This window comes from Phocoena sinus, chromosome 20 (genome assembly GCF_008692025.1).
Source record: "Phocoena sinus isolate mPhoSin1 chromosome 20, mPhoSin1.pri, whole genome shotgun sequence".
In the NCBI taxonomy this organism is placed as follows: Eukaryota; Metazoa; Chordata; class Mammalia; order Artiodactyla; family Phocoenidae; genus Phocoena; species Phocoena sinus.
In genome coordinates, this window is record NC_045782.1 from 32,442,539 (window position 1) to 32,466,319 (window position 23,781).

The window sequence follows — 23,781 nt, forward strand, 5'->3', positions numbered from 1 at the left end:
AACTCGGTCCTGTCTCCTGTCAGGAAATGTGGCAAAATAATTAGGGTGGAACCAGACTCTCCCAGGGTCAAACTTGGTTTCAGGCAGTGAAAGAATTTAGAGACGAGGCTATAGGTGGCTGTGACAGACCAGCAGCGTACTGCCTCTACAAGGAGAATGTGCCCAAGCTAACATGGATACCATCTTGGTTTTCAGCCTAATCATTACATCCTATGATGCTAAGAAGAAAGGTAAGTACTTCTCTAGCCTAGTGTTCTGGGAAATCCAAAGAGAAGCCTAGAAAGTGTTTAGGGGTCTATTCCGCCAGATAGAGGTACAGCCAATACTTAGCAGATGATGCTTTCTCCATGTTATTCAACTCAGAGAGAGAGCTGTTTCATGGTAAGAAGTCTTCAGAGAGTGTGATGCATTCTTCCATTTTGTTCATGTAACTAACATTAAAATTCCTTTCACTGTTAGATGGCTTTCTTTCCTGCAAAGTACTGTCAGAGTCTCAGTACTGTCATCACCTAAGACTCCTAAATTCATAACCCCTCATAAGATGTTGTCTTCCTTTTTAAAGGCATTACATCCAAATAGATGGGGATGCTCACGGGTGGGAAGAGCTGAGAAAGGGTAGTGTGAGGGTGGAATGGCACCGCTTGCTGCTCTTTGATAACTGTTTATTTAAGACATGATTGGGCTTCCCTGGTGGCGCAGTGGTTGAGAGTCCGCCTGCCGATGCAGGGGACACGGGTTCGTGCCCCGGTCCGGGAGGATCCCACATGCCGCAGAGCGGCTGGGCCCGTGAGCCATGGCCGCTGAGCCTGCGCGTCCGGACCCTGTGCTCCGCTCCGCAACGGGAGAGGCCACAACAGTGAGAGGCCCGCGTACTGAAAAAAAAAAAAAAAAAAGACATGATTTTTCAAAGTGTCCTAAACAGTTCATCTCTAAAATTAGCTGACCAAAGTTAAGGCCAAATAGCATAAGGTGCAGCAGTAACAAATTTAACAAATGAAGAAAACTCACAACACCCTGTGAGTTATGTGCCAAAAAGCATAAATAACTATAACCTATCATTTAACCTATCACTCTATGGGAACCCGGAGAGATATCTTGTCCAACGATACACTTATTAAACTTTCAAAAGTTTTAATAGAAGAAGGTAGATAAAACAGGAAGGAGAAGAGATAATAGGCAGTGTTTGAAGGAATGGGTTTGTTAGTCTTTCATTAACTTAGTTAACTCTTTTACCTTCTTTTCCCCTAAGGATAATAGACTGGTACCCAGTTGTCTTTGTACTAGGCTAACTCCCACTTGCGTAAATCTTGAAGTCCTTTTGAGGGAATGTCTGATCTCCCCAAGTGCAAGTTTTATGAGAAGGAACTGCATTCTTCTGTATTTCCCTCTCCAGTGCCCAGAATTCTCAAGAAGAAGTACCCAGTCAACCCTGACCTTTTTTTTCCCCCAGAACTCAGAGACAGCAGCTGCCAAGTGGAACTGCTGCCTGGTCTCTTCCTCTCAAAGGGCTATGCTAATGCGAGGTAGGGAATGGGCCCTTGAAAAATCGTTTTGCCATTCCTGAACAGTTTTACCTTTAAAAGATGCTTGTCTCCCCCAATCCGAGCCCAGATCTCAAATATCCTGTTTAAAAGCTATGTATCCCCCTGAGAGGCTTTCTGGAAACCCATTTTTATCTTGTGGTTTTTAAAAAATTTATGTATTTATTTGGTTGCGCCGGGTCTTAGTTGTGGCAGGCGGGCTCCTTAGTTGTGGCTTGCAGGCTCCTTGGTTGTGGCATGTGAACTCTTAGTTGTGTCATGCATGTGGGATCTAGTTCCCTGACCAGGGATCGAACCCGGCCCCCCTGCATTTGGAGCACGGAGTCTTATCCACTACGCCACCAGGGAAGTCCCTGGCAACCCATTTTTAAATGAACTGATATTGACTCACAGACTTAGAGAACTAACTTACGGTTACCAGGGGAGAAGGGTGTGTGTGTATGTGGGGGAGGGATAGTTAGGGAGTTTGGGGCTGACATGTACACATTGCTAGATTTAAAATGGATAACCAGGCTTCCCTGGTGGCACAGTGGTTAAGAATCCGCCTGCCAATGCAGGGGACATGGGTTCGAGTCCTGGTCCAGGAAGATCCCACATGCCACAGAGCAACTCAGCCCGTGTGCCACAACTACTGAGCCTGCACTCTAGAGCCCGCAAGCCACAACTACTGAGCCCGCATGCTTCAACTACTGAAGAGCCCATGCTCCGCAACAAGAGAAGCCAAAGCCACGACAATGAGAAGCCCTCACACCACAACGAACAGTAGCCCCCACTCAATGCAACTAGAGAAAGCCCGCATGCAGCAGCACAGACCCAATGCAGCCAAAAATAAATAAATTGATTAATTGAAACAAAAAGTTCTTCAAAAAACAAAAAAGAATGGATAACCAAAAGGACCTACTAGGGGCTTCCCTGGTGGCGCAGTGGTTGAGAATCTGCCTGCCAATGCAGGGGACACGGGTTCGGGCCCTGGTCTGGGAAGATCCCACATGCCGTGAAGCAACTGGGCCCGTGAGCCACAAGTACTGAGCCCGTGAGCCACAAGTACTGAGCCTGTGCGTCTGGAGCCTGTGCTCCGCAACAAGAGAGGCCGCGATAGTGAGAGGCCTGCACACCGCGATGAAGAGTGGCCCCCGCTCACCGCAGCTGGGGAAAGCCCTCACACAGAAATGAAGACCCAACACAACCTAAATAAATAAATAAATTAAAAAAAAAAAAAAAAGGACCTACTGTATAGCACAGGGAACTCTGCTCAGTATTCTGTAACAATCTAATTGGGAAAAGAATTTGAAAAAGAATAGATACATGTAACAAAAAATAAATTAAAAAATAAAATGTTCACTTATACAATATAAATTAATTAACTGTTGTTACCTAAGCCGTGGCTGCATAAATCAAAGAGACGGGGTGAGGCAAGAGAAGGAGGCCGCACTCAAGCGGCTCTGCGTTAGAAAAAACAACCTAGGAGCATCTCTCTGGGCTGCATTTACTGCAGTCACCAATCTTCATGGGACCCACGGCAGGAAGGGGGAAAGGCAGGGCTTGTATATTTAGTACCATAGATACATGCTGAGGAAGAACTGAAGGAAAAAGAGAAGAAAGTACAGCAGTGGGCCATGAACGGAAGTGGGCTGGCTGGGCACCATTCAGATTAAGAACTGGCTTCATTTTCCTACCTGGCTTTTCTCCTTCCAGAAGCTCAGACAGAAGCCAAATGGCCCACATTCATCCTAAATCAGACTGTGGCTACCTTGCAGTGTCTTGGTTCTAGGAGCAAAGTGAAAGTCAACCTTGTATATTCGGGAAAAAGGCGAAAGGTCAAGCACACTCTGAAGAACCTGAGAGTCATACTGTTCCCCCGCAGAAACAGCACTGCCCCCCACCGAGCTGTCACCTAACCCTCACATCCAAGGTTCAGATTGGATCCCTTGTGACAGGCAAAGGTGAGATTGGAAAATGAGATTGGAGGTAGGCGCTGCCTTCTGGCTGACGTCCTTGGAGGCAGGTAGAGCTGAATAGCAGCTAAAGCCTCAAGGAAATGGATTAGCCTCTCTCTCTTTAGGCAAATCTATGTAAAATTTTAAAATGTCATTTTAGTGCATGGATTAGGCTCTTTGGAATTTGATTAGTATGAACTGATTCCTATGGTCTGTTTACCCCATGAGAAACTGTGGCATACAAGAGAAATAACATCAAACAAGTGTTTATTTCTCCAATGCTCAGTTTCCATAGCTACAGATGAGAGATTTGACAAGATGATCTAATTTCTAGATATGTAAGCCCAACATCAATATGTAAGGCCTCTCAAATAGCCCTTTCAACCTGCTAGTATTATTACAGAATAATCTCTAAAGGAGATTTCCACTTAAATATAATGTACCTAATGTTCCCTATTTAAAATGAATTATTTTGTAATAAAGCATCATCTCCTAAATTATCTATTTCATAACTTTGCATTTTTTGTAGACCTCCTTAAAGTGGGGGAATTCTTGCTCAAATATTCTTAGCCAAAGAAAAGCTAATATTGCAATTCCATCAGCACTGGGAATAGACTGCTTGTATTTACAAACTTGCTCCACCTTAATACTCAGTTACCCAGCAGATGAGACCTAAGAGATGAGCTGCCAACAGGGATGGACATTAATTTAGAAGCTGGGCAGAACTGGAACTACACTGACGGATGAAAAGCCTATTAAGTAGATTTTGAAACAGTGGCTCCCAGGAGGTGGGAAGACATGCCACACTGAAATCCCATTATCCCTGTGGCTAGAGGGCACAGTTCTTCTATGCAGAGACAGGATTTCTAGGTTTTGTCTCCTCTTTCGATCATAATATCACTCAGTTTGCAAAGTGTTTTTCACACCTGCTTTCTCATTTTTGTTTCCGATCTTCACATCACTCCTGTGAAACAGGTAGACCAAGAATTATTTTATTATAACCATCCTGCAGATAAGGAAACCAAAACTCAGAGAACTTATATGTTACTTTTCCAAAGTGAGAATTATTTATCTTCATCTCATCTGACCCAGAAACACATATGCTGTCACTTCAGAAAACTGACTGGCACTATGCTGAAAACAATGCCACATAATTCTCTTGTTTTTCCTTTTGAGCCTGTTGGCGCTTTGTCTCTGCTTATCTTTGCCAACACTGTCTTCCTGATTAAACAAATCAAGGACTACTTCCCCTATAATTTGTGTACAGTACCTGGTACTCTGCCCACTGGCCTCTGAAGTAAAGAACTGTCATTTTCACACGGACTTAAGACCTGGGAGAATAATTCAGAAAAGTCAAGTAGGACGTACAGATCTCAATTTAATAAGCGATGACAGGAGGCCATTAAAAATAGAATAGGAACCACTGTCGGAACTGGATTAGATCAATTTGGGAGGCACGTGAAGGTGGTTCCAGACCACAGCCAGCATCCATCCGCACCCCATCTTTTCCACAGCTGTTTGAGTCACCATCTTTTCTCATTTGGATTCTGCGAGAGCCTCCTAACAGGTTACTCTGCTTCTCCCAGGCCCCCCACTACAGTCTGTTTCCAACTCAGCAACCCACTGATCCTTTAAAAACAAAGCCATCCGGTCACTTCTCTGCACAAAAACTTGCAACGGATCCCCACTTCAAGCAGAACAAAAACCAAAATCCTCACACTGGCCTACAAGGCCCTAAGTGATATGGACCCATTTCCTTCAGAAACTCCCTCATCTCCTATGACTGTCGCCTTGCTCACTCCACTGCAATCTCTCTGGCCTCTGTGCTCTTCCTCTAAAACTAAAACATGCCAGACACACTCTGCCCCAGGGCTTTTACACTGTTCCCTCTGCCTAGTTCCCCAGCATCTGCTTGGCTAATCCCCTCATCTCCTTCAAGTCTCAGCTCAATTTTCATCTTCTCAATGAAACCAGCCTATCCTGTAGGTCGCCCAACCACTGCCCACCCGCACCCCTCCGACTGCCCCCTTACCTTTCTCTACTTTGTTTCTTTTCGTAGCACTTATCCCCTTCTAACAAACCATAAAACTTACTGTACTTATTGTCTGCTTCCCCAAGTCCCCCTCAGCCCTCCTTCCCCCTTGCTTGTTCCCATGGTAGAAGGTACCCAGCTGATATATCCGAAGTACGGAAGCAGTCCCTGGCACATGCTAGATAATTTTTAAATATTTGCTGAAAGAATTAAATTGAGGGATACATGAAGCTGGGAGGTCTCCCCTTCTTCCAGCTCCCCCTTTCCCCAAACCTCTCTCAAAGTCGTTGACTTAGACTCCACTAGACACACCTGCCACAGTCATTAAGGCAAATTATGCTACTTCATGTTCTTCCTTGGACTTTGGAGCCATCTTTTTTAAAGAAGGAAACTTTCAGTGGTGCTATACCCTCCATCCTTATTATCATTATGCCCTTACGAGTATGGCCATACTCCTTCACTCTGAACGTACATTAGTCAAAGGCGCCATGGGAATTTAATCCATATCTTATTAGTATCTCTATCCTCATTTATTCTTTGGCATTATTAAGGCCCACACTTTAAACCTATGGACAGATCGATGGGGCCACAGTTAGAAGTTCACATCAGCTGGGTAGAGCTAGGGTTTTGTCAGGTAAAATCAAAGGCAGGATAAAGTTTTCTCAGTTGTCCTTTCATTGTTTCTTTCTTGTTTTATAGCTTTTTTACCAGGGATCTCCCAGTGTAAGGTCTACCCAGTGATGGGGGCTTCATCAGAGACTTTTCCCACCACTACCACCTTCGTAACTCCTGGGAAAAAAGGAGAGAAAACTACAAGGATTGATGATTTTTCTAGTCCTCTGAAACAAGGTACAGAATAAGTAGAGGTAAGACAAGAACGGAAAGAAAAAGAAACATTTTCAGTCCCAACACCTGCCTGGGTCTCCTAGGATTTTCCTGGAGGTTGAGAAGTTACACAGTTTGCATTAGAAAATCACTCCATTTCTTATGGAAAAAAAATCAGTTTCTCTATAAAGAAGGTCCCAGAAATGTTTGTAGCTTGACACTATTAATAATCCTTCACCTCCACACAAGTTGAGCTCACCTTGTAGCCAGATTCGGAGACAGCATAAAGGGTATTGGTGTGGTGGGTAATTCCAGCCATCGTGTGAATAGAAAGGCGACATTTAAACTCTAAGCACTCGTTACAGTGATGACAACAACCAAGAAGCATGTTTTCATCTGCACTGCTTTTACAAAGAGCCCTCCCTAAATTGGCCAGGACTCAAATTCTGTAAGATTTCAGTTTGGGTTACATCCCAGTTCCAAGAGGAGAAATGTAAATATGAGATTAGTAATAAGATGCATATGAGCCATGTGTCCCCAAATTTGGCTTATGACCCAAAAACAATGGCAATTTACCTCTGTCCCTCATATGCCCCACTAAATTGAGAAGAGCATAGGAAATGTGATTTGCTAATCCCATACAGTATGTGTGTCGAGGCACAAGGACAGAGACCCTGAGAGGGCTGCTGGTGACAGACGCCCTTGCGTAACTTTTCTTTCCATGAAAGCAGTGCAAGAATCAATCCTACTTGATCATGGAAAAATTCCAAATCCTAGTAAAGGTGACTCTGGGAAGAGGCTGCAAAGGAGGTTAGAGCAGAGCCCATGATGCCTACTCCACTCCTGACTCTGAACTGGAAATTCAGCCTCTGTCTCTGAATCAGGCTGGGCCCCTATTCGTCTTGTGAGCCAGGAGGCCTTCAAGTCAAAAGGTCAATCTTTTCTTTCTCTGAAGTTCTCTTTTCTCCCTTTTCTATTCCTCTCTCTCTTTTTAGACACAGATGAGGACCTAGAGAAGAGGCAGAAATGGAGCATCATGGTCAAATTTCTGATTGCAGTCACGTTGTTGTTCAGGGGAACTGCCATTATAGTGTTTGTCATTTTTGAAGTCCCATGCCCTGTAAGTTTGCTGATGTACTGGGTCCTTGGGCTTGATCTATAAAGACCTCCTTCTGTCCCAGAGGCAGGCTGGCATAATGAGAAAAGCACAGGCTTTGGAGTTTGGACACACCTGCCACTCTACACTCACTAGCTGAGTGGCTTTGAGAAAGTTGTTTGCCTTCTCCAACTGCAGCTGCCTCGTCTTTAAAATGGGACTAATGATATTTGCCTCTCATGCTGGTTATGAAGTTTAATGGAGATTCTGTGGGAAAGGCTCCTGGCACGTAGAGGTGCTTGCTAAATGCAAGTTCCTTTCCTCTGCTGTACTTGTACATTCTCTAGGGAGGATAGAGCCAATAGGAATGTATATTTTCTTTTTCCTTAGAAGAGATGATTTTCAGGAATTCCCTGGAGGTCCAGTGGTTAGGACTCCATGCTTTCACTGCCAGGCCCGGGTTCGATCCCTGGCTGGGGAACTAAGATTCCATGAGCCGTGTGGCACAGCCAAAAAAACCAAGAGAGATGATTTTCTTTAAATGGCCTGATGTGAGGTTTGGAAGATAATCAGATGCACAGCAGCCACCTGAAGTTAATACCAGGTCATTTTCTCCCTTCAGAGTCAATGCCTAGGAGCCAGAGAGCTATGCCAATGCCAGAGGTTGTGGAGAAGGCAAAGAAAGGAAGGCCAGCAACCTGGTGTAGCTGAATCCCAGACTGACTCTCAGCCCAAAAAGGAAAGTGTTCTCTGTATGGCTATTGTCACTTGCCTAGAGAAAATGGGGTTAATATATAAATCCTGGGAGACAGGAAGCTGCTTTAATTATGCAGCAAATGTAGGTAATTCTTTTATGTGTCAGGAAATGGGCAGGTATTTGTACTACTGTTTTCTTAACATCTGCAGGGTCATAATACAATAGGGTACTTATTGAAAATAGCTATTTCTGGGCATCAGATGTAATAAATCAGAATGGCTAGAGTGGGACCAGGAATCTTATTTTTAAGATTTTTTTTCACTGGACCACCAGAGAAGTCTCTCTCTTTTTTTTTAGATTTTTAACAAGCTCCCTAAGTAGAGGTGGTTTTACTGTGAAATTAATGAAGCTGAAACTCAGGACCCACGACACCTGCACAAAGGCTTTGAATCCAATTTTGTATTTTTTAAAATCTGTATTCTTTTTCTTTAAAAAGGGTCCCTGAAATTGTAAGAGCTTCAGAGCCCACAACTTACGTCTCCATCCCTGCCCCTGGGTGACTCTGACATACAACACAGTTCAGGAACCACCACACTTGAACACAGCCTGAACACTTGGCAAAGCACCTTCTTTCTTCCCTGCCCTGGGGTTTCCTGGCAGGATTATAAATCCATATTGCACTTTAGTGTGTAAGTCAGACACCACACCACCGGCTCAGCATGGCTGCTTTAAATAGTTTTCCCACCAGGAATGGACTCAGCCTTTGACTACAAGAAAGTGATGGGTGCCTTCTCTACATCTAAAAACCCACTGAAGCAAAGAGATGAGGTCTCCAATACTTTTTTAAATTAAAGAAGGTGGCCACTTTTGTAGAATTACAGCACTGAGAATGGGTCTCAAAGATTATATAGTCCAGGATGGGACACACTCTTTAGTTCCATGTCAACCGCACATATCAATAATCAAGCAGAGGACTTCCCTGGTGGCGCAGTGGTTAAGAATCCGCCTGCCAATGGAGGGGACATGGGTTCAATCCCTGGTCTTGGAAGATCCCACATGCCGCGGAGCAACTAAGCCTGTGCGCCACAACTACTGAGCCTGCGCTCTAGAGCCCGTGAGCCACAACTACTGAGCCCATGTGCTGCAACTCCTGAAGCCTACGCACTTAGAGCCATGCTCCACAACAAGAGAAGTCACCACAATGAGAAGCCCGCGCACCACAACTAAGAGTAGCCCCCATTCACCGCAACTAGAGAGAGCCCGTGTGCAGCAACGAAGACCCAATGCAGCCAAAAAATAATAATGATAATAATAATCAAGCATAGTGCAACTAGAAGATGAATACATTCCAGAGGTCTAATGCACAGCATAGAGATTATAGTCACCATATTGTATACTTCAAAACTGCTAAGAGACTAGCTCTTATACATTCTCACCACAAAAAAGCAATGATAACTATGTGACATGATGGGATGTTAGCTAAAGCTACCGTGGTAATCACACTGCAATTTACAAATGCATTAAATCAACACGCTGGACACCTTAAACTTACACAATGTTATATGAAAATTAAATCTCAATTTAAAAAAATCAAGCATGGGGCTTCCCTGGTGGCGCAGTGGTTGAGAATCTGCCTGCCAATGCAAGGGACACGGGTTCGAGCCCTGGTATGGGAAGATCCCACATGCCGCAGAGCAACTAGGCCCGTGAGGCACAACTACTGAGCCTGTGCGTCTGGAGCCTGTGCTCCGCAACAAGAGAGGCCGTGATAGTGAGAGGCCCGCACACCGCGATGAAGAGTGGCCCCCGCTTGCCACAACTAGAGAAAACCCTCACACAGAAACGAAGACCCAACACAGCCAAAAATAAATAAATATTAAAAAAAAAAATCAAGCATGGCACTCTTTCCACCCAGGCATGGCATCAATCTTTTTTATCACAGTGCTTTAGGTATCCAATGCCAACTTATTTGTCATCTCTGGTCTAGGTTAATATTTTCTATAATCCTGTTTCTGCTAATGTTAGATGATGAGCCCAGGTAAATCAGTATAATTCTATAATTTAGTGTATTTTTAGTTCTTTAATCCAATCAACATTATCATTTCTACTGAACATTGAAAGAAAATAGGCCTGAAGGGGACTAAGAAGTCTAGTCCAGAATTAGAAGAAGCCACGTAACAGCAACTCTGATTGAATTTCTCCCATGAACAAAATAAGATACTAAATGATAAAGGAATTAATTTTAAAAAAGAAATTTTATACACACTGCCTCATTTGAGTCTCATAAAAATCCTGGGAAGTAGCTAGGGCAGGTATCTACATCTTACTGATACTTAAACTAAGGCTTAGAGAGGTTATTGACTTTCCCACGGTCACACACCTAGTGGAAACAGAACTAAAATTCAGGTCTTTTAATTCCTATACTGGATTTATTGGCATATTCATCTCTTCTACAAAATTTTACTGAAAGCCTTCTATGTGCCAAGTTCCCTGCCTTCAAGAGGCTTAGAGTCTATGTTCATAACAGTTAAGCATTTAGAAAGTACATACAAAATCAGATGGGGCACGGTATAATGAGAGTGGAATGGGATTAGTAAAAAATATTTGGTCCACATTGACCCAGATCTTTGCCCCTTCTCAAACAGAGTGAGATTGTTTGGGCCTGATTCCAGGAATGAAGTCGAATCCCTGTGCATCTGGGATCCAAAGTAGCTGCACATCCAAGGCCCTTTCCATTCAAGGCAAATCGGTCAAACAAGGGGTGGCTGGGCTGTTTATTAGGTTATTGGTTTCAACAAACTGTAGGTTCTCATACATAAGTGCACTTTGCTGATACTTTCGCAGTGTAAAGCACAATAACTTTTCCTAGAATTGATGGGTAACAAAGGCGAAATGATGTGCACTTGGAGTTACACAGGGTTTAGTACTAAGCTATCTCTTTGTTGGTACATTAAGAAATACCCATTTGCATCATTCTTTATCTTTCATATTTCCTTTCAATCTCTAGGTTGGACAAGATGCTCCCAAATCATCAAGCTCCATGAAAGCTGCAGAGATCACTGTGGTCCATGAGACATACTTCTGAAAAGTTCTGCTCTGCCTCCCACACTGAATGAAAGATACTACATTGTCTTCTGCCTACTATTAATCAGTATGGGCAGATTCTTGCTAATCTTACCCTCGTATCTTCAGCAGGGACATTACGATCAGACAGTAATGCCAGGCCAATGAGGGGGAAGCCTGGGCTCCAGAGTTACTCTCATGCCTTTGCTACTGACTTAGCCACAAGCCTCTGAAATTCACTTGGTAATCCCACAAAAAATGGATATTTTTTTCACCCCATCAAATGAAAACAAAAAGTCTTCCCTCTGAGCACTATGAATGGACCCATTACTCTCTTTGACAAAAGGTTTAAACACAGCCTCCAAGGAACTGAGCAAAGCAGCCCTTGGTGTGGCACATTCACCAAGTCCTCAATTGTCCTCTCTGCTGACCTCACGCGCACTGGCTCTCAGCCAGCTGAGGGTGGGGCTCCTGTTTTCCCAGGCTGGCATTCATAGGGCTTTATGACTTAGCCTCTGCCACTACATGCAGCCCTCCACACACTGGGAAAGGGAACGTGACCCTAAGCGTTCCAAAAGTCCTCCTCGTGACTCATCCCCAAAGCACTTAGGGACTGCGTACAAATAGGATCCAGACTGGGAATTCCCTGGTGGTCTAGTAGTTAGGACTTGGCACTTTCACTGCTGTGGCCTGGGTTCAATCCCTGGTCGGGGAACTGAGATCCTGCAAGCTGTGCAGCGCAGCCAAAAGACAAAAGCAAACAAACAAAATCAAATAGGATCCAGACAAGGTCTGCTGATAATCCAGAATTCCTAAAGTTGGTCTGACATTATACCTTACCATCACAGTGAGCTGCAGACATTCTGAACAAGGATTCCAGAGCAACATGATTATGTGCTCTTTCTCACAGAGGCATGGCTATAAGTCAAGTCTGACTGACTTAAATGAGTTTGGTGAGAAAGTGAAACAGCTGGTTTTTATTTTAATACTCAATGCAATATTTTACTGTATTTCTTAGCTGTGGTTTCTTCCTTTCCCTTACCTCGGCTAAGAGAGAGTTTAAGAAAGGCTCAGTTTATAGAATTTATTATGAAATTAGATTTTAATTTATACATTGTAATTTTTCATAAAACTCAAAACTATGGATTACAATGCATGACTTTTGACAATGAAACGAGACATCTACAATCTACTTTGTGTATCAAAGAATATTCTACTTGTTTTACCATTATAAATTGTCTTACTTGTGAAATTTTCTAAACATGTTAAGTAAAAAAACTGTCAACTAATATATCAATACTTTCAATGTTAAGCTAATTGAGTATTACCTAACAATGAATTTTTGCAACAACTAACCTTATTTTTTTAATTAATTAATTAATTAATTATTTTTTATATTTGGCTGTATTGGGTCTTCATTGCGGTGCACAGGCTTCTCACCATGGTGGCTTCTCGTTGCAGAGCATGGGCTCTAGGCACGCGGGCTCAGTAGTTGTGGCTCGTGGGCTCTAGAGCGCAGGCTCGGTAGCTGTGGCGCACGGGCTTAGTTGCTCCGTGGCATGTGGGATCTTTCCAGACCAGGGCTTGAACCCATGTTTCCTGCATTGGAAGGCGGATTCTTAACCACTGCGCCACTAGGGAAGTCCCCAACTAATCTTAAAAATTCAAAATTACTACTCAAACCTATGTTCTAAAAACTGCATTTTGGAAATGTTTTTATTATGATGGTGGCATGAAACAGCTGACCTTAAAATAGAGCTTCAGTGAAAAAGGGACTGGCATGAGGGATACAAAGGGTGTTGTCCTGATTCTTTTCATGCATCTGAAACCATTCCATTTCATTTTGGTGAAATGTGCCTATTCCTAAGTAACTGTTTTCTTAATTCTCTGGTAACAACAACATATACAAATCATATCCTCCTTTCTTTCACTTTAAGTACTGTCCAAAAAGGTACAACATCTAGCCTTAAGCCCTGATTTGATATTCAAGCTGACCCTAGAAGAGATGGAACCAAGCATGGATGATGATAGTTTTCAAGGAAGCCCTAGAGATCCTCTAGGTGCCCTAAAGTTCCACAGAGCACGCTTTGAAAATATGTTAGGTGGAGAGGAAAGACCACTGAGGCGGGCATTTGAATAAATGAATATCACCCTCCACTGATTCACAGCATCACCTCCAGTTTATCCTGCCATCTGTGGCTCAGTCTAACCATGAAATAGGGGGAAAAAACCCCACTCCTTCTCAAGACCACTAGGGAGGATGATTAAAAACATTCCATACTTAAAGCTCTTGGTCTAGGACTGATACCTACATTCATCCCCACCTTCCCAGGCTTTATCCACCAGAGAATGTCGTTTCCTTTAGTCCAGAAACAGGAGATAAAACCTGTGGCAGAGCCTACACTCATTAGGTCTACTGCAAGAATATAATTTGGGTAACATGAACAGTGACTTTTCTTTATAGAGATTCACCAATGGAATGGAAATTGTTTATTTTGCTCTGGGGACTTGTTTCCCCAGCCAAAGCAAGGTCCCGTTGAGGATTTTCTGACTCCCTAATCAGTTAACAATTTTGAATATCGTATTCTCTTACCAGTGGAGATCTTTGAAAACTAAAAGATAGAGAGTGGAAGAGAAGGGTGAACTCCCACGTGGACCTTGGGAAGTGACCTTTATTCTTTTTTTCCCTATAGGCATCCTCTGTATTTATTTATTTATTTATTCATTCATCTTTATTGGAATATAAATGCTTTACAATGTTGTTAGTTTCTGCTGTACAACAAAGTGAATCAGCTACATGTATACATACATCCCCATATCCCCTCCCTCTTGAGCCTCCCTCCCACCCTCCCTATCCCACCCCTCCAGGTCGTCACAAAGCATTGAGCTGATCTTCCTGTGCTATGCAGCAGCTTCCCACTAGCCATCCATTTTACATTTGGTAGTGTATATATGACAATGCTACTCTCTCACTGTGTCCCAGCTTGCCCTGCCTCGTGTCCTCATGTCCGTTCTCTGCAGATCACTTCACAGCAGGGCACAATACTCCCTGTCACCACTATAGACTCAACTTGATAAAACGCCATTTCTATGGGGAGCCAATTATTCCTCTGGGAAGTGACTAGTCAGCAAGGTTTTTAACTGCAAATTCTTTCTCATTAAGTTACCACACATTGTGTTTCTGATGTGTACATCCTCATTATCAAAATGTTTAGAAAATACTGCAAAGTAAAAAGAATAAAAGAAAAAAATTATAGCTAATCCTTCTTCCCAGAGATAACCACTACTAACACTTTGAGGCATCTCTTTACAGATTATAAAATATACACATATACATAAAAAAGATACATATGTTACACAAACACCACCATACTCTTCATACCATTTTAAACCTGTCTCCCTCTTTTGGCTAATATATTACTACCATATTTCCAGTTAGCCCAAGTATGAAGTATTTTTTTTCAAGTCTTAGGCTGGAGAGGACTGAAAGTCATTCTACCTTTTGTAAGAGTCTGAGTCACCCCAGTATTTTTTTTTTTTTTTTTTTTTAAATTATTTTTTTTTTTTTTTTTTTTTTTTTTTTTTGCGGTAGGCGGGCCTCTCACTGTTGTGGCCTCTCCCGTTGAGGAGCACAGGCTCCGGACGTGCAGGCCCAGCAGCCATGGCTCACGGGCCCAGCCGCTCTGCGGCATGTGGGATCTTCCCGGACTGGGGCACGAACTCGTGTCCACTGCATCGGCAGGCGGACTCTCAACCACTGCGCCACCAGGGAAGCCCCACCCCAGTACTTTTTGATAGGCCCAAAGATTAAAGGAGGTAGCTGCTTAGAGCAGAGAAAGCACATTCACAGACACCTGCAATTTAAACTTCTGATGGTATTGCAAAATGACATTCAGTAAATAGCTGTATTTGTGCATGTGTTAAAAGCATGGCTTTATTCAAAGGAAGCACTTAAAATACACAATTTTATATTTCTGTTTTGCCATTTCTTCATTTTTTTAAGATCTACCTGTGATTTCAACAATCGAAGTAACTGGGCTTCCCTGGTGGCGCAGTGGTTAGGAATCCACCTGCCAATGCAGGGGACACGGGTTCGAGCCCTGGTCTGGGAAGATCCCACATGCCGTGGAGCAACTAAGCCCGCGAGCCACAACTACTGAGCCCATGTGCCTAGAGCCCGTGCTCCGCAACAAGAGAAGCATCGCAGTGAGAAGCCCGCGCACCACAACGAAGAGTAGCTCCTGCTCGCCGCAACTAGAGAAAGCCCGCGTGCAGCAACGAAGACCCAACACAGCCAAAAATAAACAAATAAAATTAAAAAAAAAAATCAAAGTGACCTAGGCCTCTCTGGGTCTCTGACAGGCCTAAGCAGGCTGCCAGCATCCCTCTTTCTCTGCACACCCAGGCTAGTGGAAGGGGTTACTAACCAGAGAGGGACCTAAGGTGGTTCTAGCCCTACACGTTTTTCTCCCCACCCCTCCCTCCCTCTTATTTTGGAGACTCTTTAAGCACAGTCCAGTAGATTCTGACCTAGAGCACTTTTCCTACATTATGTCCCAAACTAGCCATTTTCCAAGGAAGAGCTGCTATGTGTACTTAGGACTAGCAGTCAGGAGCCCTTCTTTGTTTTGCCCTGTTCAGGTTGATGGTCTTACGGGCCTTCCTCCCCTTACACTCTGATCCTCCCCTCCTGCCTCCACTCTTCCCCTGCATTCTCAGAAAGGATTCCTTTCCCAGAGTTCACACCTGGCCCTCATGCTGCCTCAAGTTGCTCTTTTTATGTATACTTCCTAGTTCTTCTGCTTGAAGCCTGTCCCGTCTGTGTTAACTTTTATTTCTCTACATTACTTTGTATTCAACAAAGCACCATGCTCATAGTAGACATTCAAAGAAATTACTGACGATGTCACACCACTAAATGGATAGCTGAGGGTAGCATAACTGACTTTCTAGAAGAAAATGAGGTAACCTTTACTTTTACATCAAAGTTGCTATTGGTTACCGGGTGCATGCAAACCAATGAGGGCCCAACCTGCAATTGTTGGTAACACTTGAATTCACCTCTCTAGACATTCTTTTCTCTCATGTTTCTTTGTTTCTTCATCTTTCTCTTCCTTCTCCTTATTCCAATGCTTTTCTTTTTCCAACACTTTTCTTTTTCCTTTCCTTCTTTTTCTTTCCCGTTTTCACTGACCCGACTTGCCAGTGATCCAATACAAAAAATGTCTCTTAATCTGCACTCCTTGAATCCATGTCTATAGGATATAAATTTCAATCTCCAGAAGGCTTTTCACAGGCTGACCCTCCCTTACTTGGTGCACCTCCGTCTGTAGTACAAAAACTTTCACCAGACTCATGAATTTGCGCCACCCAGTGGCTGAAGTTGCTAAAGTCATCCTCTGAAAAAAGCAGCGCATATAAATAATTAAATATAGACAAATGTGAAGCCTGTAATACTGCCCCAAAGGAAAAAAATAATGCATAGCAGCAAAATTTTGTCCTATTTTAAAGTCTATTTTCTAATACTTGAAATAGGGTGGCAAAGAACATGTTTAGGGGTATGCTGTCATGGTCTCCACAGAATAAGATGATGCCCACAAGACTCGCCAAGGACTTATTCAGGTCACTTTTGCTCCCTAATGTACTGGAAAAGAAGAATAAACAGCACAGGTTATAGGGTAAAATCTTTACTGCTCTCTTGAGGAATCAAACATCCAACATGAGAGACACTATTTTGAAGACTTATAAACTATACATATGATAATATCAGCAGTTTATTTCTTCTACAATGAACTTTTTTTGGACATGTCTATGTCTAGGACATATGCCAAGGAGTAGAATTCATGGGTTGGAGGGTACATACACCAACAACTTTGCTAGACTGCATATAGTCCTCCAAACTGGTTGTAGCAAATACATTCTCACCAGCAGTAAAGAGAGTCCCTACAGTTCCACCTCCTCCCTAACTTGGAAATCTCAGACTTTAAAATTTTTGCCGGTCTGATGGCTATGAAGTAGTGTGTCATTGTCGTTCCTATGTGCATTTTCCTGCTTAATGGTGAGGTTGAGCATCTTTCTATATATCTATTTGCCTTCAGGTTTTCTCTTGCTTGCTTATAACCTCTCCCTTTTTTTCTATTGTGTTGTTAGCCTTTTTTATTGAGTTGTAGAAGTCCTGTATTCCTGGCGATATTCCTGAATACTAATCCTCTGTCTTTGAAACATTTACTATCAAAAATATATTTCTAATATAAAACGTATTCCTCAAAGCTGATTTACACATAAATAAACACCTGCCAGGCTCTGAAGCTCTGGGAGTGCCTTCTGGCTCCAAGATTCTGTTTTCATTTTGACTTCTATGGCTAAAAAGCTACTGGACTTATGTTTCAAAGTCCCAGGAAACTGAACCTATTCCTTAGATGGACTTCAAGGACTCCCACCTTGAAGGACTCTGCTTTGTCAACACATACGTGACAAAATAAGGTAGCTGGGCTGTCAGCCTGTTCCAACCCTATTCAATTCTTTATGGCAGGAAGAGAAATGAGCAGCTCTCAAAAAACTGCTAGTGTCTGTTATTGCCTTATTCTGAAATTAAACCAGCTAAGTAATGCACAGGTTTAATTTCAGACTGATTTATTCAGATATTGCTTTCCTAAGCATTTATAATGACTCCATGGTGTTGAAAAGAAGTGCAACCTGTAGCAGTATCTAAACTCCTGGGCCTATTTTCCAGCTCCCCAGAATAAGCCATAAAGTACCTTTGCCTAACATATTTATTTGTCTAAGCACAGGGAAGATGAACTTTGGCAGAACAGACAGCCCATGTGCCAGAGCAGCATCACATTAGAGATTTCTGTCTGGCCTCCTCTCCTTTCTGCTGTGGTATCACTGTTTACCCTTTTAGCTCCCTCCTTCCCATCTAAAGGAAATCTTCTGATTCCCGTATCTATACCTTTCCATGAAATCCTTTCACGCCAACATACTCGTTCTTCCTGGTGGATTAATTTTAAGCTTTTTATCTCTAACTGTAGATAATAATAAGAGCTAACACATAATGCACATCTACTATGTACAGTAAGAATAAAAGTTTTGTCTCCTGCTAAAGTAACTCTGGGAAACAGGTAGGCCAGGGAGCATCTCACAGGTCTGAACTACCACAGCCCCTGAACCTGTCTCCCCGCGGCAACTCTCCCACCTTGCTTCAATCTGCACACAGTTCTCCACCCTTCAGCCAGAATGTGCTTTCCCCAATGCAAATTAGATCTTGTTACTTTTCTGCTAAAAAACATCAGTGACTTCCTACTGCTATCAGGACGAAACCCCAAATGCTTAATATGATTGCCAATGTTAATCACCTAAGCCACAATAAAAAAAATTTTTAAAGACTGTCAAGGCCCTCGCTAGTCTAGCCTGCCCCCTCTCCAGTTTCATCTCTCCTCACCCTTCCCCTTACTCCAGCTTCACCCACAGTGGACTAGCTTCCTTCTTCCTTCTCTCAGGGTCTGCACTGTCCCCTCTGCCTGGAACACTGTTTCCACTCCCTCATCCCACCCTCCCCTTCCTTCATTATTTGCCTATTTAACACCTACTCATCTTTCAGATATTCGCTCAAAAGAACCTCCTTAATAGATCCCCCCCCTTAGGAATCCCCTGGTGGTCCAGTGGTTAGGACTCGGCAGTTTCACTGCGGTGGCCAGGCTTCAATCCCCGATCAGGGAACTAAGATTCTGCAAGCCGTGGGGCACAGCCAAAAAAAGAAGAGTCCCCTTTGACCTCCCAGACTCCACCAGGATCCCCATTATACCCTTTTATAGTGCACATTTCCTTCATGGTATTCATCTGTTTGTAATGTATTTCTGTGGCATTTGATTGACACCTCGCTTACAGAGGTAAGCTACATTGAGGACAAGGACCATGTCTGTCTTGCTTACATTTACATTATGTCCCTAAGCCTAGGGTTGTGTCTGACACTTAGAGGGACTTAGTAAATAACTGCCCTTAATGAAAGAAGAGACAGATGGGAGTTGAATTGGTTCTCTTCCCTGAATCTCATTATTTCAAGGATCCCAGATACCAGAAATTTAGGACCCATCTTCTCTGTATCCTTCCTTCTTTTTACCATGAGGCACCAGCCTGGCCTTCAGCTCACTTAACCCTCTGAAGTAGCTGTAATTATCTGCATTTTATAGAAGAGAAAACTGAGGATCAGAAACTTGCCCGAGGTCACAGGGCTAGGAAGTGGACACAGCTAGGATTCCAATATAGGTCACTGGCCTTAATCTCTATGCTCTTAACCACAACACATGAGCCCTGTCAATTTATATCCTTCATTGAGATTTCTCTTGGGTGGCTGATCTCTTTCTTATCTATTTCTTTGTATTAGGAGGATTATTCTCTGTGATATGAGTTGCAAACATTTTTTTCCATTTTATATTTGTTTGTTTTGTTTTGGTTTGGTTTTTAATTAATTAATTTATTTATTTTTGGCTGCACTGAGTCTTCATTGCTGCGTGCAGGCTTTCTCTAGTTGCAGTGAGCAGGGGCTACTCTTCATTGCAGTACGTGGGCTTCTCATTGTGGTGGCTTCTCTTGTTGCAGAGCATGGGCTCTAGGCGCACAGGCTTTAGTTGTTGTGGTTTGTGGGCTCTAGAGCGCAGGCTCAGTAGTCGTGGCGCACGGGCTTAGTTGCTCCGCGGCATGTGGGATGGTCCCAGACCAGAGCTCGAACCCGTGTCTCCTGCATTGGCAGGCAGATTCTTAACCATTGTGCCACCAGGGAAGCCCCTTGTTTTGTTTTTTGAGGTACGCGGGCCTCCCACTGTTGTGGCCTCTCCCGTTGCAGAGCACAGGCTCCGGACGCACAGGCTCAGCGGCCATGGCTCATGGGCCCAGCTGCTCCGCAGCATGTGGGATCCTCCCAGACCGGGGCACGAACCCGTGTCCCCCGCATCGGCAGGCGGACTCTCAACCACTGCGCCACCAAGGAAGTCCTATATTTATGTTTTGACATTGCTTAAGATGTTATTTCACTCTGCAGAAATTTTGAGTGTTGTGTGGTCAAATTATTAACCTCTCCTTTTATGCCTTCTGTATTCTGAGTCATAGTTAGAAAGATTTTCCTTCCCCATGCCAAGATTATAAAGGAATTTTCTCATATTTTCTTTTAGTACTTTTATAGTTTTCAATTTTTATATTTTTATTTAAATATTTAATCCATTTGGAGTTTATCCTGGTGTGAGATATAGACCGTTTATTTTTTCCCCAGATGGTTATCTAATTGTCCACACCATTTATTGAGTAGTCCATCTTCATCATACACTAATTCCTATACGTATTTTGGTTTACTTCTGAACTTTCGCTCCTCTTCCACTAGTACGTAAGTCTATCCAAATGCTAGAGTAATTGGTACTTTTTCTTTTTTCCAATGAGCACTTTTTAACCTTTATCTTTGACTTCTCTGTAGTACTTGGCACTGCTGACTAATCCATTTTCCTTGATGTACTCTCAGTGCTATATTGTTAGATTACTGAGAAGGTGAATAAACATGTACTTAGGGCACTAGCAATCAGTGGCACCAAAATAATGATAATAAAGAAGATATAATCAAAGAGGTCACCATAGAAAAATCAGAACTTTGTTGGACTTCCCTTACACATATTTTATAGCTTACAATATTTTTATTTTTTTTAAGATTTATTTATTTTGGCCATGCCACTCGGCTTGCGGGATCTTAGTTCCCCGACCAAGGATTGAACCCAGGGCCATAGCAGTGAAAGCACCAAGTCCTAACCACTGGACTGCCAGGGAACTCCCAATATTTTTATTTTAAATTACATGCGAAGCACTATATTTCCAGTTATTTAGGTCCTATAGGGTCTCAATGCTCTGTTGACTACTGCCCACCCCCATCTTTACTACCACTTCTGTCTCTTCAATCTACTTCTCCCTTTCTGGACTATGGGGTCTTCCTCTGTATCTTACCTGTTGTTGCCATCCAAGTTTCTACTCTTCACCTTTCTTTTCTCTTTTTTCATTCAATGAGCTCAGGCAATCTCATCCTCTCCCACGGTTTCAAAATTCCGAGATTTGCGCTGACTTCCTAATCTGTGTCTCTGTCCCAGATCGCTCCTTAAGCTTTTGAATCTGCCTACGGAATGTCACCTGTACAACCTGCAGACACCTCAAACTCCATGTATCCAGAACAAAACCTGCTCTTTTCTACTCTGTGTCTGCTCTTAGCCCTATGGTCCCTGTCTTGGTGACACCATCATCTACCCAGTCAACCAAGCTGGACATTGAGAACCATCTTTAATTCTACCACCTTAGTTACTCCCCTTCCCCCATTACTTTTTTTTTGGCCACACCACGTGGCTTGTGGGATTTTAGTTCCCCAACCAGGGATTGAACCCAGGCCCTCAGCAGTGAGAGTGTGGAGCCCTAACCACTGGACCACCAGGGATTTCCCCCCAATTACTTCTTAAACAGCTTAAATCCATTTATTTTTCCTCACTCCCCATTCCAACCATGTTAGCTCAAGCCTTCATCATCTCTTACTTGGACTTCTGAAACTCATGGCCTTTCCTTTTGCCACTTATTAGTCCACATCACTGCCAGAGATAGGTCTAAAACCAGATTAGTGATATCACCACTCCCCAGCTCAAAATGCCTCACTGGCTCTCCATGGCCTCTGGAGTAACGTCCAAAGCCCGCTATGGTCTGACCTCTGTGTACCTTGTAGCTTCATGGACAGTGGCCCTCCTTTCTTGCTCTCTGTACTCCAGTCACACAGACCAAACTGCATGCTATTTCATGCTTCTGACCTTTGAATAATTTGATCTCTCTGTTTGGAATTTCCTTCCCACTCTTCTCCAAGACTTAACTCATCACTTCCCAAAGACCTACCCCTTTATTCTCCCTAGAATTGGGCAGTCTCTTCTTGGAGCCCACAGTGTACCTAGCACACCTCTGTTACAGAACATATTACCTTGTACCGTAATTATGTGCAGGCCCATCTGTCTCCCCAGCTAGTCACTGAGCTTCTTTTTGAGGGCAGAGATTATCTGATTAGTCGTTGAATCCCAACTACCTCAGCCTACAGTAGGACTCAATAAATATTTATGGAATGAAGGAATAAACACATAAGAATGCTCTCGAAGTTTCAAATAAAAAGGTTTGCTCTGGAGGTTGACTTGTGGAAGGCTAGCAGGCTGTCTGTCAGAAGACCTCTCAGGCTGTTCTACAAGCTTAGAAACCCAAATTTTCCACGCATAGAGAACGGTCCCATTATTTAGGAGTAGATTCATACGAACCACGCTCATACGTAAAATTATCAACTTATTTATAATGAGAAATACAATAGTCACATGTATAGAAATACTGTCTTCTGTACAACTATCCCGAACCTAAAGGTAGGCCTCTATAGGAAGCTGCATTACTCATGTATAGAAATACTGTCTTCTGTACAACTATCCCGAACCTAAAGGTAGGCCTCTATAGGAAGCTGCATTACTCATGTATAGAAATACTGTCTTCTGTACAACTATCCCGAACCTAAAGGTAGGCCTCTATAGGAAGCTGCATGACTCCTGCATCATTGCTTAACCTGTGCACTCTCAATGAAGGAGGAAAAAAAAAATCTTATTCTTGAGGAGCAAAAACAATCTTACTTTTTATGTAAAAAGTACAGATATACAGCTAGCATATCTGTGGTCTTAAAAGTTCATCCGGGAAAGCAAATTAAGAAAAAAAAAAGTCTAAAAAGGCTCTTTAGGGCTGGCAATAATGATTAAAAAAAGGTTGAGAAACACTAGTTTACCCTCTGTATGATTCTTTCTTAAGGAATTAGAACAAGTGGAGTTATTTCTAAAATTCAAATATCCAGTGGCATTAGGTTGTTATAGTATCTCTATAATAGCCAATACTGGAGCGATTGTGCTTGAAATTCATTGGCCGAGCCTCTCTTCCTTGAATGGGCACAAGAAAGTCAGCTTCAACAGGCTCCAACTCTTCCATTACTAACTAACCCCTCCCTCTTGCAGGCTGACTCATTCTTCCTTCGGATGTGTATGCATACTCTGTATTTCTCAGGAGCCATTCTATTTCCTAAAAAAACTTGACATATCTCTGCTGGGATCCATTACCTTCTGAGGTTGTATAAAGTTTAGAGGTTGGGGATAGAAGTCTGAATGACAACTATGCTGCCTGCTTACACGCTCTGAGCGTCAATTTCTGCATCAGTAAAATGGGAGTAACAACATCTCCCTTGAGGGATTTTTAAGGACTAAAATGAGAAAATGTATACAAAGAGCCTTGCACAATAGCTGTTTTTAGTGCCAAGTTGGGAGACAACACTGCTGTGTCATTTTGAAGAGTGTGTTCGTGTGTGTGTGTGAGTGCATGATTAAATAGTAAAGGGCTTCAGAGAAAACTGCTGTCCTTGGCATGATTATAGATTCCAGAAAATTAGTAAAGTGAGTAAACACTAAAACGTGTTTGGCTGTGTAAAAATAACCAGTTACAGCCATTTATGTAAACAGCTTAACATTTAAGGCCTGATTATCATGCAACACAATAACAATTACACATATCAT

The 23,781-nt window shown here is 42.9% G+C and overlaps 1 protein-coding gene and 1 long non-coding RNA gene across 2 annotated transcripts in view; one reads left to right on the top strand and one right to left on the bottom strand.

Moving 5' to 3' along the window:
* Positions 1–11,213, top strand: C20H17orf78 (chromosome 20 C17orf78 homolog). Its single transcript, XM_032617037.1, is given in 8 exon segments — positions 1–230; positions 1,451–1,507; positions 3,198–3,418; positions 3,421–3,484; positions 6,210–6,344; positions 7,331–7,455; positions 8,054–8,176; positions 11,136–11,213. Coding segments are annotated over 8 exon segments (861 nt in total). The 5' UTR covers positions 1–172.
* The window catches only part of LOC116745903, a 26,247-nt gene continuing 5,695 nt past the window's right edge, over positions 3,230–23,781 (bottom strand). The window contains exon 3 of the long non-coding RNA XR_004347580.1: positions 3,230–3,308. This is a non-coding gene — a long non-coding RNA (uncharacterized LOC116745903). The remainder of the gene's footprint in view (positions 3,309–23,781) is intronic.